At 35.9% G+C, this 20,922-nt stretch overlaps 1 protein-coding gene across 1 annotated transcript in view; it reads left to right on the top strand.

Moving 5' to 3' along the window:
• EFL1 (elongation factor like GTPase 1) overlaps positions 1–20,922 on the top strand; it is a 64,638-nt gene that overhangs the window by 9,439 nt on the left and 34,277 nt on the right. The window contains exons 12-15 of the mRNA XM_021537581.3: positions 126–225; positions 8,749–8,900; positions 9,617–9,795; positions 10,438–10,573. Of these exons, the coding sequence (XP_021393256.2) occupies positions 126–225; positions 8,749–8,900; positions 9,617–9,795; positions 10,438–10,573 (567 nt within the window). The remainder of the gene's footprint in view (positions 1–125; positions 226–8,748; positions 8,901–9,616; positions 9,796–10,437; positions 10,574–20,922) is intronic.

Genomic DNA, 20,922 nt, shown 5'->3' on the forward strand with positions numbered 1-20,922 from the left:
TGGCATATTATCTATTGCAACTGGGAATAAACAGTAATTCCTACAAAATTAATGTAAAGTCATAGCTTTGCCCATACTTTTGGGGGGAAAAAATGTGAAAATAACTTGTGTTTGTTTTGTTTCAGCTTTTATGAAATGCAGTAGTGAAGGAACAGCCCCAGTTATTGTCTTTGTTTCCAAAATGTTTCCTGTTGATGCAAAGGCATTGCCACAGAATAAACCAAGGTAGGAAAATGGACATTTAAGTTTCTGATCTGTGTTAGTTACTTCTGGGGGGGAAAAAAATCTGTTGAAGGCATGGATAAGTTAGTTTAGACCTGAGAAAATAATTGATGAATTCTTGAAATGCAGTAAAGTAATTTCTGCTAGTATAGATTTCCTGGATGAGTTCAGGAGGTGATTTGTTTAATCATAGTAGTTTTAGAAGATTCAGCAAATCTATTGGAGAATAGTACTGTTGTCCAAAGGTATCATCTAATGCGTGTAGTGTAAGCACTTTCAGGATGTCTGTTGGAAATGATGGAGTTGTAGAACTTTCTTGGTTTGTAACAAAGCTGAAAGTTGTAAAACTTTCAGCAAGGCTATGTTGGCATGATCATAGTAGCTTGTGTTTGTACCGAGTACTTCCCATCAAACTGGGGATAGCAGCTCAGTGATCATCCTGTCCACTGCAACAGCAAAATAAAATAGGTTGATTAAAGTAGTCCAAATCTTGACTGACTTTTTATAGAGGTCTGAAGGGCATTAATGCACTTCCAAGAATTTTTTTTCTGGGAGGTTTGGAAGATTTTTTTGTTACAGCCTTTTCTTTTTTGATAGTCATCCTGTTACATTTGAGGAGGAAGTCTTTCCAAATCTCATTTTCCTGGCACACTTAAGTGCGCTACTTTAACCACCAGCTTTTGTGCAGAAGAAATGTACTTTTCTGATGATTTCACAAGAATGAGGTTCATCTTAACCCTTCATCCCTCAAAGCCTCTGGAGCATGTTCAGTGGGCAGCTTCTATGTTAACTGGCCATTTTATGATTTTGGGGGAATTGTCACCGTACAGCAAAGTAATATAGAGAATGATAATTTTCCTGTTAAATTAGACTTGTGTGAAAAGCAGTTCTGCTACTGTAGTAATATTTTAATGCTTTACTACTACCTTAGCTTTTTCTTGTGCTTGCTAGATTTATTTCAGGTTTTTTCTTACTGAGGTTATGTAGTGTGAGTCTTCCAGCAGAAATCTTCCTTGCACTGTTTGCAGTCGGGAGAAGCTGCTCTGTGCGTGGGCTGAGCAGACACTAGATGGTGCAGTTTTGCTTCCAGTGCTGTCCTGAAGCATCTCTGGCACAGGAGCTCTTGCTCAGGTGTGGCACAGCAGCGCCATTCCTGCTTTGTCTCCTTTCCTGGGGATGGGCTCCAGTTATCAGAGGCTGCTGCACTGAGGCCACCACTTTTTGGCAGTTCTGTCACTGAAAATGACCTGGTTTTTTATTCCTTGGGAGAATCAAGAGTCTTTGAGGTTATGAGTACGTGAAATAGGGCAAAGGTGGCTTTTATATATGCCAGACAGAAATGTTCAGTATTGTAGTTACTCTTCTTTCTCCCTGTTTATTCAGTGCACTGAAAATTTTAATATCTTGCTCTGTAGTTTTTGTGAAGAGTATATCTTGCTGGCCTTTGTGTTAAATAATTCAATTACTTACTAATGAGCTAATATTAAAATGAAATCACATGTGTGTTTTTCTTGAAGAGAATCAGTCATTTTTAGTACAATGTGATTTTGCTCATTAGGTAGTGTTTAAGATGTGTTTTGAAGTGACAGTTGGCTTCCATTAAGTGAAAAACAGCAATAGAGCTAAATGTGTATTTCTCAGTACCTGATTTGTTAAGATTCTACAGGTAAGTAGTTTTTGAAGAAATTGGAAAAGGAAGTTAGTTCTAATGAAGGAAAGCAGTCTCAGGAATTCAAGTATTTTAAAAGCACAGCATTTTGTGTGTGTGGTTCTTGAGTGTATTTTTAAATGTATAGGTCATGGTGTGCTACTTACAGTTACTCAGTGAAGATTGTGCTTCAGGAAATAGAGTGATGGTTGAGTGCAGCATGTGAGAGCCAGTATTTAAACTAGCATTCCATGAAGATGCTCCATAAGAGTGTCTGAACTTCGGGGAAAAAACAGTGAATATCTATTTCTAACACACACATTTTCCTATTGAAGAACATTAATCCATGTTATGTGTTGCACCTACATGTTGATTTTAAGGAGCCATAAGTGTGCTCTTGTGCATCATGATGTTTGATTGCTGGACTGACCTAATGTAGATCTAAGCTAGTGTCTCTTTTTTCCTTTTGTGAGGCAGTATTGGGTAAGGTTCCCTTTTTGTAACTTTGTTAGAAGATTCAAACTGACTTTGTAATTTTTGATAGTCTGCCTTATTTCTGCCATCTGCTTTTAATACTTACTAAGCATAAATTGGGAAAAGCAAAAAGCTCTTCGAAGTCCAGGGTAGTACAGTAAATGATAACAAAGGATAGATTTTTAATTAAAACAATCTCCTTTGAGACTGCTGTTGGCAACTAATATCTCCTTGAAGGTCACTTCAAAATTAATAGATTCTATACTAAAGCTGGTATGATTTTGCTTTTACTGTTTGAATAGCAGAATACATAGGAAAATTGTTCGTTGTCAAGTTAAAGCAAGTTGTCAGCTTATATTTATCTTTCCTTGGAAAGATTTGTAAATTGACTTTTTGTATGGTACCACTCTGTCATTAGTTTTTACCAGGTTTTGTAAAGAAATGAAAATTGCAAGTGTTTTGTCTTCTTCTGTCTGATCTTCTGAAATTATTTGCTAATTCCTACCAAGTTAGGCAAGAATTTAAATTGTCGGTTGGGCAGAGAAGATGAACAGATCAGGGGCCCCTCCTCCACTTGCTTTATGTAATGGTTATTTGATGATGCCTGTGGTTATTTATTCTAAAGTATTGCTGTGTGCAATATGAGGCGTTCATTCAGCATATGCTGTTTCTTTCCCTCTTTTCTACTGGTGTGTGACTTTGAGCCCAAGTCTAAGACAGAATGCTCGAGTGTAGGTGTAGGAATATAAGCCAAGCTTGGCATTTAGGTACAGGGTATATAAATGTACCAGTTTGCTTTTCTTGAGATTCAGAGTTCTGTCTTCGAATAACCCAGTGTAAAAGAGAAATATGTAGTAGTTAATTGAATTGCTTCCAACTAATTGCTAGGGGTATTTAATGTAGAAAATTAAGAAAATATAAACTGAATATCATGTTTGTTATGATGAAATGATCTACTTAGTAAAGCTTTATGTGTAAATCTTGCAGTGATGTAATGCCATGTGAGCAATAGGAAGAAAATATTTTATGTTACCTCAAGTCCATCTTATAATCCTGAATAATGTAAATAAATAAGGTGTACTGAAGAAATTATATTTCTGCTTTCCAGTGGTAGTAGAGAAAAGTCTATTGAACAGATAAGGTAGTGCACTAAAATTATATTCATTACTGCCTGGGGGGTATAAAACCTCTAATACCTCTTATTATTTTCCTCCATATAATATGAAAGGTTCTTCTTTCTCTTCAGTCAGCTTGAAATCAGGACTTGTTTTTTCCTTAGGTGTCACCCTGAAAGACACTTCTCCATACAATCATGCATGAAATTACAGTGATAGTTGTTTCTTTGTTTTGTGGTACAGCTTGTTAGCATCTCTTAAACAAACAGATTGTAGTGTGCTTCATTTGTTTTCTTTCTAATGTTTTATTAAAAAGTGTATTGGGGAAAAAAAAGCACATCATTTTTGCAGATCTTCAGCTGAAAGGACATTGATCAAAATGAGAACCTGTATAAAGCTTCAAGCTCTGTAAGAAATTACTATCTTCTTGCAAGTAAATTAATTTCTATGTTTAAGGCAATATGACTTGCAGCAGCTTCAGTTGATCAAAACCCATCATCTGTTTTCATTAGTAGTTTGTTCTAAATTGTAGTTTGTGCATTAAAAATGAATAGAACATGTATCATCTGAATGAGCTGCCAGATTTACAGGTTAGCATCTGAATTAGGCATCCAGTTGCATAATTAATAAATGCTTTTCAAAAATTAAAACCCCTGTTATGGTTATCATGAAGTAGATTTCAGTAATAGTATACATTTGAATCTGGCTAAGGCCTTGGCAACTGATCCAAGAAAGAAATACAGAGTAATGGTTGGAATTTGAATCTCTGGACATATTACAGTTTGTATAATGGTGAGCTTAAGTGAGTAAAGCTTGTAACTTTGTGAAAGGGTTTTGCTTCAAGTTTCTTTTTGCCTTTTTGTACATTCAGCATGTGAGATAAATCAGAGGTTGCTCTATCAGTCTGGAGTGTTTTTCCAGGCAGAGTGTGACAGCTTGGGATTGATACCATATTTCATTATGTGTCTAAGAATGAATGATAACTGCTATATAATGTAATACAAACAGTTGAGTATTCCCTCTTGAAAGAGTCCTGTAAGACTGTTGTATGAAATTTTGTCTCAGTTGTGATTTGGATAATTTTCAGTTGTTCCTTTTGTGTTAATGCGTTTACTTCTGCTGTAAATTGTGTACCAATCTCATTGCAATAGAACTGATAGTAAATTATCTTAGTGGATGTACATTAGTTTGTGAATGGAAATTGTTCCATAGACATTAAGTAGTTTAATCCAGAAATTAATGAGCTTCTAAAGGATTGGGGAGACCACTGGACATACAGTGTGCTGAAATGTAGCAAACTGCACTTGACCAAGCTGTTCTTGGGGATGTTGCTGACAGTATTCTTGGAATGCCACATGAACAGCAGGCAATGACTTCACTAGAGCTTAATTCTGAAGAGCAGAGTCATAGCAGAGAATAGGATTCTCTATTAATTACATAGATTTAAGGATGTTATCAGAAATTACTCCATCCACACCTTGTAAAGTCAAACATCTGCCCATGACCTCATGCAGTTTAAACTGGAAAAAGCTATACGGAGAGAGAGCATTCTCAGAGCTTGGAAAAACCATTGTTCATGGCATGAGAGATGCATCATGGACATTTGTTGGCAGTACTATTAGTCTTTCAGAAATCAATTGGTGTTTTGACAGTGGTGTTTCCTTTTTAAAATGGTCTGAAGGTTAAAAACATAAACATAACACTTAAATAATCAAAGACAAATTTACATTTGGCAGTTTTGTTCTGATTATTCACTCTTTTTGAGTGAATTTTTGAAGTCTGTCTTTAATAATGTGAAAGAGTAGAAAACCTTTTCTGTTCAGAGGATTGATTTCATAAGGAAGTTTAGTTTGAACTAAATGTGTTATCCTGGGGGAATGTGGGAATCGGAGAAGTAGTCAGCAGGAGCTTGCTTACATTACCTGAAATCTAATGCCTTTAATCAGCAATCTATTAAATGTCAATAGCATGTATATGATACCCTTTCCCATATTATTATTTCCATAGCATTTGTTTACCACATGTTTCAGTTTAAGATGAGTTGGTAATGATGTGGTCACCCTTCTGTGCCAGCTCCATTTCATTACTTGTGCCAGGCTCCCATGTGTGGGTGCTGTAGCATTTCTCTGGAGTCAGGGGATCTTTCTCTTTCTTCTACACATTTTTTATTTGCTGGTTTTTGTGTGACTGCATGTTGCCATTTTTTCTTTCTGCCAATGTTATGAGGCTGTTGTTCCTTTCTAATGGAGTAAAAAAGGGGAAGGGGGGAAGAAGAAGAACCAAGCTTTCTTTTGGTGTAGGCAACTTTTGTTCAAAATTTTTTTACTTCTAATTGGTTTTGTCAACTGGAGAAGTTGAATAATTCAGGGTATAATTTGAAACTGGTTTTGTTGCAGATCCAGTGCTTTATGTACATTAGTCTTGTTCTGTGTTCTGCTTGATTGTGTTACAACTCTATATAAGGATTTATTTGACAACAATATCTTTTGTCATTTCTAATGATAGTACTGGGAGTGACTAATTTTATAGAAATTGATGGTGACAGAAACCAGGATGGAAGTCTAGGTTGTACCTGCAGTAAAAGTCCCACCTACGCTCAATCTGCTTTTTTATCCAAATGAGAATGTTATTAAGTGTGTTTATATATATATTGCAACTTCGACCAGTGTGTTCAGAATCTTAAGGTACCTTTGATATTTGTGGTTAGGGCTATTTGACACCTAAATATACTGATACTGAAAAATACCATATAAAGTGGAAAAAAGCAAAGAAACTTTTCTTTTTTGCTCTCAGGGTTATTTACAAAAATGAAAGGTATTTTTGGACAATCAGATATATTGGAATGCATGCATGGTCCCTGTATGTATACTATGCCATCATATATAGACTGTGTTTATGACATCCCTGGAGGTCTGATCTGTACTTTCCCTATCAATCTATCTCCTCTAAAAATCTTTCTGACATTCCAAACCTTTAAATAACTTTGAACAGCTGCCTACAGGAAAAAAAAAAATCATAAAAAGTTTTCTTCTCTACCATCTGTTTTGCATTTTGCATTGTTAAGCCTTGCTCTCTTCAGCAGCAAAATAAACAACCCTAGCAGAAATACCACAGTATTTGAAATTTTAGAGATACATATTCTTAATTATGTCATGACTGTTTAAGAGACAGTTTTTTCCTTTTTTTTTTTTTTTAACTAAGTTGCTAAGAAGTTTGAAGTGGTTATTTTGTCATGCATTCTCCTTTTCTATACCATGCAATGTGTCTGTCTCAGATCCTGTGTTCTAAAGGTCTGTGCTTCAAATTCTGACATTTTATCCTGTGGGCCTCTCTTAGGTAATTTTTAGAGAGATTTATAGCTTTTCTATAGTTTTCTTACTCTTTCAAATTGAACATTTGGGTTCAGGATAAGCACGATAACTGTTTCAAGTGATTTCTTCAAGTTTTGTGAAGAATTTTGATTAATGAAGTGTCTCATTTTTTAAAATTGAATCTCTTGCAGAAGGTGTTATATGCAGAAAACAATCCTGATTATGATATAAATAAAAACCTTACTGGCAGTGAGTTGGTCTCAACCATGTAATCTCTTCAAGACTTCTTGCCCCTAATTAATCCAGTTAAAAGCAGAGTAGGTGTCCAGTAACTCTTTTTACTGACTGCACATAAAACCTTTGACCTGTGATTAATAGGATTTTTCCCTATTTCAAAGTGTGCAATAGTTGATACAGCAAAGTGAGTCCATTTTTTTTTGTGCTTTTTAAAAGTAGAGATCTTATTTCTGTGGTTTTTCTGTAAACAAATTTACTGTACTGCTGTAGTGCTTCTTGTGGTTTTCTTCCCTTTATCATGCATTACTGCTGTTGCTGTTCAGGAAATCTTGACCTGTGTTTGTAAGTGTGGAGGTTGAAGAGGGGAAGTAACTTGTCCAAGGCTACTCAACAAGCTAAAACTACTAATGGGGCACTTCTTGTTTTAATGCTGTGCGCTTGATGCAGTTGATTGAAAAAATCCTTAACCATCTTAACAGAAAGGACTGTTGGTTTTGTCTCCATCCTGTGAGCAAATGCAGGACAAACCATGTGGGTGAGGTTTTGCTGTGGGATTATGATCATCTTCTTCAGCTGAAGTCATGGTCTGAGACTTGGGATGAGTTTGTCCAGTTGTGTTGTAGAAATGCATCTTTTGTGATAGAAAGACTTCTGTTCCTTCTCTGGAGTTAGAGTTTCAGTAAGAATACTGATATAATATAAAAAATACTTTGGTTTTTATTTTGGAAATTGATTAATGCTGGAAAGCAATATACATGTTCAGTGCTCCCAGTGGGGGGAAAGAAAAAGAGACAAAACTAGTATTGACAGCAGTCTGGTTCCATTAAAAAAATTATGTCTACATAATTTCATTATTTCTTCTGCTTTTAAGTTACAGCACTAAAGATTATTTTTTTATGTAGGCACATAACAGCACATTACTTGAGAATTTTTTGATACTGTAATTAGTAAACAGAATAGATTATTCATAGAATTATCTGTAATTATTAAGTTCCACTCGTTTACATGGGAAATTAAAGGAAAGAGTAATAGCTGAAAAGAGAAGATGACTAGTGTCTGAATTTATTTTCAAGTTTTAAAATCATTAAGTAGAAGATAAGATCATATAGCATATTTTTATTTAGGACCAGATTTAAAAATCAAGTGGACAGTTTTGGATAATGCTGTTGGATTTCATATGTGTGTAATGAATATCACTTTGCTGTTTAATATGCTTGCATTGACAAACAAGTCTCTTTATATTGCCTTATGTTGACAATGTTCTTTATCTTTTATTACTTATTGCTCTAAATCATACTTTGAAGCACTTTGCTTTAAGGCAGGGTGTACCAGTGAGTAGATGGATGCATCAGACTATTAAAATTATTTTTTGTTGTTGTCTGTTTTAAATCTTTTGCCTTAATGGGCTTAGTAACTTTATGAAAGGGAGCTTTAATAAGCAAAGACTTTTCCCTGCATTTGAGCACTTGCTGTAAAGACTACCTTAAAGTAATAAAGATAACACAAGTAATTAAAAATGACAGTACTTGATCTCTATGAATTTGGAAGAAAAATGAAAGTGTAAATTTGGTAGAAGAAGAGTTTGCTAATTTTAGCTGATTTAAAATTATTGTATTGGGGGACAAAAGACATTCTGCATGAGTTTTTACTTATGTCAAATATAGTATTCTAATTACTGTTATTGAATTTATTTTAAAATAAATGGCATTACCAAATACTGATGTTTTAAAATACAATGTAGGCCATTAACTCAGGAAGAAATTGCTCATCGGCGTGAACTTGCCAAACAAAGGCATGCAGAAAAATTGGCAGCAAGTCAAGGGAAGGAGATGTCAGAAAAAGCCCCAAGTGAAAATTCATCTGAAGTGACTGAGAGCCCTGGTGATACAAAAGGTGTGTGGTTCCTGAATACCTGACTTTTTAGGATAATGTTTACTAGTGTTGCCAAGGGGCACCTTACAAATCCACATTGTGAGTCATCTACATGCCAGTCCGAAGTGCAATGCATGGAGCAGAAGCAAGAGTGAGGAGGCATTTGTAAGAAAGCTGACAGGTCATAAATGGTGAAATAGTGCAATGGATTGGTGTTCCTTAGCCTGAGAATGTGCTTGATCTCAGTACTTTGAGTCATTGAAGGGAGATGATGCTTCAAGGAGATGCTCTCCTAAAAACAGAGTTATTTTCATCACCAAACAGCCAAAATTGGTACAAAAGCAGGGTGTGAACAACAGGACTGGATTATGGGTAACAGTTGTGGTGAGTTGGTCTTTTCTCCCAAGTAACAAGTGGTAGCACAAGAGGAAATGTCCTCAGGTTGCAACAGAGAAGGTTTAGAGGAAAAATTTCTTTACCAGAAGTATAAAGCATTAGAAGGGGCTGCCCAGCTCATTGAGTCACTATCCCTGGGGATATTTAAAACATGTTACACTAAAGAACATAGGTTTCTAGTGGATTTGGCAGTGTTGGGTTGGTCTTCAGGATCTTAAAGGTCTGTTTTAACTGGAACAATTCTGTGATTCACCATGTATGATGATATATAATTTTTTTTCCTCCTGATGATGAGGCAGAAAGTGTTTGCATGCTTAATATTATTTTTTCTGACTGGTTAGGTGAAGAGCAACAGCTCCCTGGTCAAGGAGACAGTGTGACCTCAAAGGCAGTGAAACAGGAAGCAGACAACAAGGAATATTTCATTGCTTTTGCCAGAGTGTTCAGTGGCGTTGTAAAAAGAGGGCAAAAAATCTTTGTTTTAGGACCAAAATATGATCCTGCTGAGTCTTTGCATAAGGTAAGAGCTGACTGTGAACTGTCACAGTAACTTGGGATTCTTTTGAAAAACTGATGACTTCTTACACGTGTCTCACTCAAAGGAGAGAAAAAGAGTGCAAGTTAATAATTGTAAAAAGTATCAAAGTAATTTGCGTAATTGTGCCAATAGCTGACTGTGTCTGGAAACTCATAAACCGTAATACCATACTTGAAATAGTTTCAAGTACAGTGTTGTATTAGCTAACCATAAATCCAATATGTGTTTATTTCTTTGAAAAAAAAAGTGAAAGAAAAAGCAATTTTTTTAGGGAAGAGAAAGTCCAGAATAGTATTGGGAAAAAACTGGTGTTAAATGTTTTGAGATTCTGATCAAAGAAGTTCATTACTTTTGAATTTACTTCAAAACATATGTGTTTTCAGTGATAATAAAAGTGACGTACAAGTAGTACACACCTAAAATTTGCCAAAGAAAGCATTATTATTTATCTTCTTGGTAACATTCACATGTTTGCCTCAAGCCTGGATTTTTGGGAGTGTGTGTTAGTTTCTAACATTTGAGGTGTGAGATGAAAATGCTTTGGAATGTAAGGAGGTTTTGTGGAAGAAGATTTTATCAGAGTAAGTGATTAATGTCCGAATGCTGGTTTTGTGCTCTGTGTAGCTGTCATCCCAATGCTCTGCCACTGATGATCTGCCAGCAGTCCCTCACATGATGTGCTGCACTTTGGAGAACCTCTACTTACTTATGGGAAGAGAGCTTGAAGATCTTGAGGAAGTGCCTGCAGGAAATGTTCTGGGTAAGGACTAGGATTTAATTTCCTAGAGCCTGAATCCTTATGTCATCCAAAATACACTTTAATTGGTTTAATGTGATTAATAAATAATAAACCTTAAATCCATGAATATTTCTAAGCATGTTGTATGTGCAAAAAAGGAAGGCAGTCTAATTAAATTGGGATTTCTGTACACTTTGAATAGGAGAAGAGTACAGATTACATTAGCCTGTTATCTTCAGGTTGGATCATTGCCAGATAAGCATTGCCAAAGGAATTGCCAAAGGCCGTAGTAAATTTTCATATTTCATAGATTGCAAGGATTATTTATAAAATTTTCCCAACAGTGGAAATTCTTTAATGTGACTTTACTAGTGATGTGGATGAGTGTAGTTTTATTTATGGGTCTGTTTGAACCCTGGTGCTAAAAATTGCTTCTTTTATGGCTGTGGCAATTTTTTCGCTTTCTGTATGGACAAAGTTGTAAAAGTCAACCTAATCATTGAGTTATACTCTTTTATGCCAGATTCTGAGCTGCTTTGCTTTAGAATGAGTACTGCCTAATTTTTAGAAATGTATGATGTATATATACAGTAAATGAAAAATAGGTGTACTCTGTAAGGATTGAAATATTTTAATTTAGGCAGCTAACCATGCTTTGTCTCTTTAATCATGGGTCTAGCATTCAGAACATAAGCAGCTGGTATTTGGAATTGGTATTTGTATTTGGAAGCTTAATATTTTAAAATTCTGAATTATACCTTACTCTGCAATGTGATTCTAGTTGACCATTTGCAATATGAAAACAGTGAGTGAGTGTGGCTGAGTGTGAGTGTGTAACTTTGTGATTGTGAGAAAATATATTAAATTTATTGTCTGTTTACTTAAAAAAAATATTAAGAGTTTGGAAAAAAATAGGGAAACCCATCCCAAACCCCTCTGCAGTAAAGATAAAAGGATGTGATCTTTGTGCATAGCAAACAGTAAATACTCTTGGAGCTGCCTCCAGAAGAGAAAAAATATATTGTGAGGATTTGTTATGTCTTTGGTGTTAAGAGTTGGACCAAATTTTAGAAGAGGTTTTTGTAACCATCAGATTCTACCAGAATTTGTTGGTAGTCTGGTGCTGAAGGCTGCTTTTCAGTGAGGTCTAACTTTTCCATAAAGAAAAGAAGTTTACTTGAGTAGTAAGAGTTCTAAATGATCATATTTAGAAGAATTAATTAGAATTTTAAGATCAAAATTGACAGTCAATCTTAGCCAGACTGTGTTTGGTATTTCATCTGTTATCATCACATCATTGTAAAGTGATGAAACAAAGCAAGTTTTCATTTTTACCTGAAGCATGTAGGCTCAAGTCTGTATGTTGGGTTTTTAAACCTAATGTAATTTTAAAGATTTTTTTTAGACTAAAAATATTAAATGTCTTCCCTTTATTTCTGCCATTTCCCTGTAAGGCTGCTCTGTTAATTTACATAAATTCAGTAAGCTGTTAATGATTTGATGATGATTTATCACACTCAGAAGAATATGGAATGCATTTATATGAAAGGAATGTGTAACAATGGTGATGTGAAACTTTTATTATTCCAGTTAGCAACAGTGATTTCTGTTTGTGAGGCCATTTGTCTTGCAGCTTTAGTGCACACAGCAGTGATTTCTCTCCAGCCATATAAGGAAATTGTGGATTAGCCAGTAAATTAAGGAAGCTTTTCTGAAAGCTCTGTGGTTTCACTCTGTATAATTAAGTTATTGCCATAAGGAATACACAGTTAATCATGACTGCCTATTTCCACTTTAAGACTCATGTTATATATTTTTTTCAGATTTTTTTATCAGGGTTTGGGAGTTTTTGTTATTATTTATTTGTTGTTTCTTACAAAGGAGGATCTGCTTGGTCCTAGTAAGTGGCCTTTTCATCCTTTTTGCTGGTTTATTGAGAGGTTTAGTGATCAAAGACAAAGCTTGATACAGAGGTCATTTTACTAAAGATGGGAAGATTTAATCCCTTGTTCCTCCTGCTAATAAGGAGGCTAATATTAGTATTTCCTTAAAATACTACTCTCCTTTTAATTGATGAAAATCTGAGATTGCAAAACACCCAAGCATGAAACACCCCAAGCAGAAAGGGCAATGAAGCATAGTGTGTTTGAACAGCAAAGCTGTGACAAACAGAATTCAAGAATCAAGTTGGAAAGAGATACTATGTCCTTGTCTAATATGTTTGGGAAGTTATTTTCTGGTATTATTTTGAGTTCCTGGAAGTCAGGAGAGACAAAATGTTTTGCATTGGTTAATTTGTGCTGCAAGTTTGCAGCTGGACTGTTTTGCCAAAATATTTGTCAAAAAGCTTTAAGCAGTATGTCATTTTCAAGTAATATGGCAAATACAAAATAGACCCACTTCCATATAGCTGTTTCTAATTTGGAGTTTTTCTTTGCAAATTGTGACTGCTGTGCATTTTTGTAGGCCCTGAGTAGAAGGTGAAATATGATTGAAAACAAAAATTTCTTGGGGACCAAGACAAAAATTTCTTGGGGACCAAGGGTAATAAAGTCTTTATTATAAATCTTCTTTTAAAAATTATTTGTCAGACTATTCTATGAAAAGAATAAAATCCTTATCTTAGACAAATATACCCAGTTTGTAGAATCTGTAATTTAGAATGTTGATTTCTCTGGGAACTAAAAAGGTGTATGTGAGCAAAGTGCCCTCTGGGAAGAGAGTACTCTGTTACTTTTCAGCTTTTTATTTGTCACCTTCTTCCCCACCAGTACCTCTGCGAGATGTTGTGTGCCAGCAGACAGGATATTTTACTTTTTAACTGGCACTGCAAGGGTGTGCTTTGTACTCCTTTGAGCGAACAGAGACCTTGCAGGAGGAGAATCTAGTTACTGAGGCAGTAGATAAGGTTATACTAGATTAGGCATGTGCCCTGGAGTTCCAGATGGCACTTGTATTAAGTTGGAGCTGCTGAATGAAAAACACGAGAGTCATTGGAATGGGCGATGGAGGTATCTTCAGGCTGAATTGAGAAAAATAGTAAAGTATTGGTCCAAAAATCCATCATGTGCTTTGGTGCAGTGTTTCAGGAATGGCTTATTTTCCTCTGTCACGTCACAGCCTTTCCAAGGTGTGCAGCTGCTGAACTGGGACCTCCCTGTGGGCATCAGCTCTGAGAGTTCTGGCAGTGAGACCCTGCTCTTGCCCGTGGCCCACCTGCATGTCCTGCTGGCAGTGCTGGCTCTGTGGCACTCCGTCCTGACTGCAGGGCCATAGCAGCTTTGGTATCAGCTTCATGTGGGCTGAGGCCTTGTTATCTTAACAGAAAGTGTTCTGCTCTCTAAGTCCTAACTAGGTATACCTGAACCATGCTTAAATTCCAAATATAGGAGTGCTTCTTGCAGACATTAAATGCTACAGTTATGTGTGCCACCCAAATCCCTATCTCAAAATCAATTGGGTTTTGATTCGAAGACATCTTAGGCACATTTTGTGCTCCCTTTTTAGAAAACTGCCTGAATACCTATTGGAAAGAAAGTCCAGTATCATAGACACAGTATGTGCTGTTTTGATAATACTGTCCTTCTGGAACTTTTAGGAAAGAAATTATACTTAAATATTATTATTATCATTAAATATTATATTCCAAATGCTGCTTGACTGATGCATGTTTTTAGAGACACTGACACTGGCCTTTGTTTCCATAATACCATCTGTGCAAATAGCAAGCTATTCTAACTGTCCCTGCTCCTTAAAGGCTTGTCCTTCTTTCCTACAGCAAAAATATAACAGAGAAGGGAGCTTGATGTTGACAATTATTTGTCTATCCAGAAGTTTTAACTCCTGTAGTTTAGTGAGTGTTAAAGTAGCTTAGGTTTTTGCTGGGACACTTCCCTTGGGAATATCAGTGGCACTGGAGGTTCCTGGTGCTGTGCAGACATCTCCAGGGGGTGTGTTTGACAGGAGGTGAGCCCTGGCTGTAGCCTGAAATCCACTGCTCCCTAATTTGATTATCATAGCTGTTCTTGCTAGTGCTTGGTTTCTCTTCTAAAAAGGATAATTAGGAATGGTCCAGTTAGAATACATTAATTGATTGAGTTTGGATGTTGTAAGACCTTCTGTTTGCTAAGTAATGGTGGATATTGTTTAACAAGCTGTAGCGACTGATAATGCAGGTACACAAACAGAAGAATTAACACTACCATAAACAATTTTTCTTTTTTCTTTTTTTTATTAATTTTTAAAGTTGTGGGGAAGCAGCTCTTACTAGGTCTTTCCATGAAAGAAAAAAATGTTGCTTGTTTACCAGGAGGCAAAACAATAACTGAAATGAAACAGTGTTGAAAGCTCCACAAATGAAATGATTATACGCAAGTTTTAAATAATTTCAATTATGTTTCTGTGTTAAGAATATTTAGTCTAAATTAAAACTCTGTCTCACACCAGTGTCTTGAACTATTAATAAGTCTGAATTATGGGCAATGCAAGAAGGTGGGATGGTTGATTTGCTTATTTCCATGCAAGAATCTTTCTCCCTTTATGTATATAAATACATTTATTTATTTGTTGACTGTATTTATATGCTTCAACCAGTCAAAGAAAAAGAACAATCACAGGAAAAGCATCACTTTGCAACAATCGTTGTGAAATTCTTGTGGTTGAAGTAAAGATTTAACAAGTGCATGCCCTCCAGATGTACAGAATAATAGCTTCTTTTTTTCTCTCTCCCTTTTTAAAAGTTTTTCTTGTTTCTGTCCTGTAATTGAAAACAAAATACCTTTATTTTTCTCTGCAAAAAAAAAAGGTTGTTGGAGGTAAAGAAGTATTTTTTAAAAAAAGGGAAAAGAGGCAGTGTTTTTTTGTGATCATATCATGCATAGATGAAGGGCTTAGGATTCCCGTGCTGGATATTGATTACCGTTTCTAAGAAACGTAAGCAAGTGCTGATGTAAAAAACACACATATATTTGAAAACACTGGTTTAGAGACCTGTGTAAGTGAATAATCATGTGGAATTTTTTTAAAATTGGCTCAATCTTAAGTTATTTCCTGAATTAATAACCAAAGGATCATCCAGTGATACATTTTTGTTAATTGGAGTGCAATTATCTCAAGGCATGTTGGGCATGCACATACACAAGTTCAGAATGACATGCATCTGAAATTACTGATATGTGTGGTGCTTTTTATCCACAAGTACCATAACAATAGACTTGTGTTTGCTAGTGTACAAAGCCTAGATTTTTCTTAGAGCTACCTGCACGATCATTGAAGTGCTTTTTGTGTCTTGTTGAATATTGTTAAAAGCAAAGCTTTTCCCTTGCCACTAGATCTGTAGTGCTTTAGTGTAGGGCTCATAGGAGGCTAGATGATTTCCTGAATGTTTTCAAATGCAGTTAGCTATGTGAATATCAAGAGTTCTTCTAAATTAGGAGCATTTTGTTTTTTAACTTACCAAATGACATTGTGAAAAGCAGCAATCTGGAAGTCCCTCCTGTTGCCAACTCACTGTCAGACTTCCTACATGACACACTGTTGTGTACCTTGGTGTTTCCATTTCTAAAACGCTAGCTTTCCCATACAGTGTTCTTTCATGTTTTAATTATTTATAAAGCACTTACAGGATTCTTGACATGGGAACAACGCGGTGCAGGAAATGTGGGTGATGGTGGATTCATTCCTCTGGATTTTTTGGTACCTTTCTGAAGAGATAGGTGCCATAGAACTGCAGTAGCATGAAGAGCTGGTGTGAAGGAGTACAGCTAACCTCATTACAAGGTGTCTAACAAGCATTTTATTCCTTTAGGACTTCATTGAACAATTTAGGAGCTTTTAATAAGCAGCCTCTGTTAAGAGCAAAGAGCAGCTGCAAGCAGCAATGCCATTTTAAAGGCCCAGAATGGCTTTCTAGGCCTGATGCCAGCTAGCAGGCATTGCCACCTTCTGTGAGAGCACTAGGAACAGGCCTGCTGTTCACCAGCCTTGTATTTCTGTGCAAACATTTGGTGGGCTAATTTCACTCTCTGAATCAGTAATGTGATTATTTTAAAAAAATTAAATAAATAAAATTGTCAGCTTGAAGTGATTCCAGCTGCAGGGGCTGTCTTAGCCCAGCCTGCTGTGGTGGCTGAACACAGGAGGGCAGTCTTCCTCCAGAATATTACTGAACTTAGCCCAGAATACTGAATGAAACAAAGAAAACCCAAACCTTTGTCTTCTGTTTTGGAATACTTAAAATTTATATCTCTAACTGCCATCTTATAATGTCTAGAAAATAGCCTTCTAAGGCTAAAAATAGCCTTTTTAAACTTGTTTTTAGTAATCTAGCCCTGTTGAGGAAAAGGTATATAATTGAATGGATTTTGTCATTTAATGACGTTTGATTTCCATGGACTCTTACCTGACATCATAGTATTTATATTATTTTCCTACCCAGTTAGTGTTTTATTAATAGTTAAACTGTTGAAAAAATTGAATATGTTCAAGTTGCTTCTTTGAGCTAAAGACATAATAGCTAATCTGTTGCTTGGCCTCTTTCAGGGCTGGAAACTGAAACCATTTTCTTTAACTCTGTTTTTGCTGTAGTGGATTTATTCCCTTTGCAGTTCCTGCTGTTTGCTGTATTTGCTTCTAACAAGTCAAGCTGAGAAATTTGTATTGCTTAGAGGGCAATGTAATATGACATAGTGCACAGCTAATAAACTAGCACCAAATGAAATTAAAGTGTATTTTGTTGATCATCTGCTGAGATTCCTTTGCCCTGTTTGCCTTACCATTTCATGTGGTTTGTTTTGGGGGCTTTAACTTGACAAACTTTACTGCAAAAGAAATAAGGGATTCACTACCTTGTTTTCAAATCAATATCAAGATATCACTCGAGAGGAAAAAAATATGCCATGTCTTAGGTCAGAGTAATAGCACTGACATGTGTATTAACTCAGCTAAATTTTTTTTGGAAGCATACTTTAAATGGTTAATAGTTTCCTTATAAAGTGCTTTTTGTTTAGTGTTTTTTAGTTTGTCTTTTTGGTTGGGTTTTGTGTGGTTTTTTTTGAGAATTTAAATTGCTTTTTGAGTATCTGTATTTTTTGTGTTTTTCTAACTGAAGTTTATTAAGACTATAAAAGGAAATCATAGGTGTAGTAATCCTTTGTGAGGAGAAACACTTCTAAATTCTCTAGTGCTTCTGGAATGTTCTCTGCTCTAATTTTTGGGAGTTAATCATGAGATCTTACAAATGTTTTTAATCTTGCCACTAATATACAAGGGGTTTATGAATCATATTTAAAAATTTGAACTGTATAAGACTATTTAAGCTAAAGTCATAGTACATTCATCTACCAAACAATGCATGTAAATTTGCTCTTGATTCCTGCTGGATTATAATGTCAAAGCATGCAAATGCTTAAGTTTTTGGGGAAAGGGGAGAATGCCATGAAACATTCTATGTCAGTTTTATAGCAACTTTTAATTTTTATAATCTGTAAAAAGCTGAGCTTTTGTGTGAATGGAAATCAGATTTCTATATAATTTCCTGAATGTGAGGCAAGCACTCCTGATTCTTAGGGATGTGTATGCAGACAGCTACTTGCTGCTGCTTGAGGTTTCCCGAATAATACCAGAAGGAAAACTGCCCAGACTTGTCCGTGTTGGTTGTTGCTGCCTGTGGGCAGCAGTGGGACTAACAAGAATCGAGACAATTTCATTGCACTGCTGCTTGAAGGAGCTGAGCACAGCAGCAGGCACATGGTCTGCAGCTCCTTAATATAAACATCTAGAAATAGAGTGGGCACAGGGTCTGAGGTGCAGGCAGTTGTCTGTTTAACACCCCAGAGTTTATTGCAAAAATAAATAATTCTTGGTCATGAGATTACAAATTTGTCCAATGCCTGTTACCACACTGCTGTTCATTGTTCAGAATTCAGGGCCAGTGGTGGAGGGGCCTGACTCCCCTTGTGTCAGAATGGACAATTGATTTCTGTAGTCACTGCCCCTGGGGAGGTGTTACTTGGCCTTTCAGTAGCTAACTTTAGGTCACAGGTACTGCCTGGCTTATCTTCAAAATCTCCAAACCTTCTCTGAGTGGTTACATGGGTGTAATTTTGCAAGTCTCTTTAAAATGAAAAGACGGGGATTTCCCCCAGTATTTCACACCTTACTATCTTTAAGTCAGCGTTAGTGTACTATTTTCAGTCTCTCCCTCTCTGAAAGTGCATGTAAAAATAAAGGGAGAACAGTTATCTGCAGAAATAACCATATTTATTACTTGGCTAATGAACCTCTTTTCCAATACTGTATGGATAGAAGAAGTTAAAGTAGTTAATATAATCTATATGGAATGGTAAGAGAAATCTTAAGGTGATGTTTTGGAATTGTTTACTGAGCTCACATCTGCAGTGTTGCATTTGGGATTTTTTACAGCACACTGAGATACCTCAGTGATCATTTGGGGAAATGACCTCATGTTTTCATTTGAAGAGCCTGAATGCTATTGCCCCTCAGTCTGCTTATAAAAATTGCTTGGAGCATGCTATTTTTCTTTGGTATGTTGTATTTTTTTAAGCCAGTATCCTCTTTAAAACTAGAATGTCGGCATTTTTAGTAGGTGTCTGTAGTGTAGCTGTTTGCTCCCTCCTTTCCTCTGATGTGGTTCGAAGAGAAACCATCTAACTTGCCTTGGTGGAAAATCTCTAAAGGGACTACTAAAGTCTCTTTAGTAAATGAGGAATAGATAGATTTCCATTCCTAAATGAGAAATGGATAATAGAGGAACCGCAGTGGCTTCAGTCTTGTACTCAAAGTTAATAGCATTCCATTTCTAAGAAAATCCCACCTGTTAGTGGAGCTATGAAGTGGTGTATCAAGAGTGGGAAACATCAGTTTGGGACATCAGAGCATTAGAGGAAATGTCTGAGAGATTCAGCAAACAGGCCTCATTGAGGAGTTAGTGTTTGAGGCTCAGTTTTTAACAGAGGTGTACATTATCTGATTTAACAAGGCTCTGTATTTAGACTATATAATTGAAATTTGTTTCCCCCTGATCAAAATGACATTAGGGTTTTCTTCTTTCTGAACTAAATATGCTAGAGTTGACTTTCCAGAAGTTGTTGCTGTAGAGCTCAAACTTTCAGGAACTTGTTTTGAACGAACAGTTCCTTTATTTAATGTGACCATGGTTTTCTAAATTCAAACAGAGCATTCAGTGTCATTTCAGAAATAGATGCAAAATAATTGCTTTGAGCACAAATGGGTTTGAAAATACACGCCTTTCTGCATGTAAATTCATGTATAGTCATTCAGACATGAAAAAGACACCATAAATCAAATCTCTTTAGGAATGTGTCAAATTACCAATGCAGAAAAGAAGTTCTATACTAAAAGGATTTGGGCCTTTGCATTTATTTATGGAAAATACATCTTTCTTGCTACTGTGATGGTGTACATGAATCCTGAAATCTTTGAAAAGATGTGTGTACTTTAATCATCTGGCTATTGCTTTATCTGTTTTTGGCAGATAAAGTTCAGTTTCTATCAAATGAATTGAGTTGCAGCTTCATTGCACAGGTAGTCAATTCATATACTGAAAGGTGGTTGTGAAATGTACACCTTTGTCAGTATAAAGTTATAGTTTACTTGGGAACAGGTAATGAAATAAAATTATAACTGGAATACTGCCTTACAGGTGTCATTTAGGCTGGACTTTTACTCAAGTGTGTAGTTGCAAAGATACAGAAGGCTGTAAAAAATGAAATTAAATCATAAAGTTATCCATATGAATGATCATTATTTTCTGTATTGTAGAGATGTTTTCCATATGTGTGTGCACCTCTGTTGCTAACACAGCTTCTCTCTTGCCAGGCCTCAAATGCAGTCCTGCTTCTTTATCCTTTGCAGTCTCAAGCACTGTGTTTTTCCCAATACAACCTAAATAACTCAAATAATTGTATTGATGATAGAAAGTATTCTCATTCCTGGTGTTTATCACTGCTGAAATTTACCATGTGTGACACTTCAGGCAGGGGAGGAGAAACTTGGATCTAGAAGTTAGTTTGGTTGTCTCAAAATGTTATCCTCTCTGTGCCCTGAAGTGATGGATAAATAAATATGGTTTTTCTAGGCAGTGTAGGCTTTGTTAGTTGCATCTAGTTTGTCACTACTTTTGCATAGTTCTTCATTTCTGAGTATTTTCTTTTAAATCGTTTTTCACCTTTAAGACACCAAGAAGTTGCTCTCTGTATATGTTTTTAGTAATAAAAGATTTACAATTCTCTTGAATATCTAATCTTCTCTATTTCTGTATAAAATCTTTTTTAACGTTCTGCAAATTTGAAACTTCTTTATGTGGATTTGATTAAGGCTTTTTCCCATTT

Source organism: Lonchura striata, chromosome 11, assembly GCF_046129695.1.
Source record: "Lonchura striata isolate bLonStr1 chromosome 11, bLonStr1.mat, whole genome shotgun sequence".
NCBI classification, from domain to species: domain Eukaryota; kingdom Metazoa; phylum Chordata; class Aves; order Passeriformes; family Estrildidae; genus Lonchura; species Lonchura striata.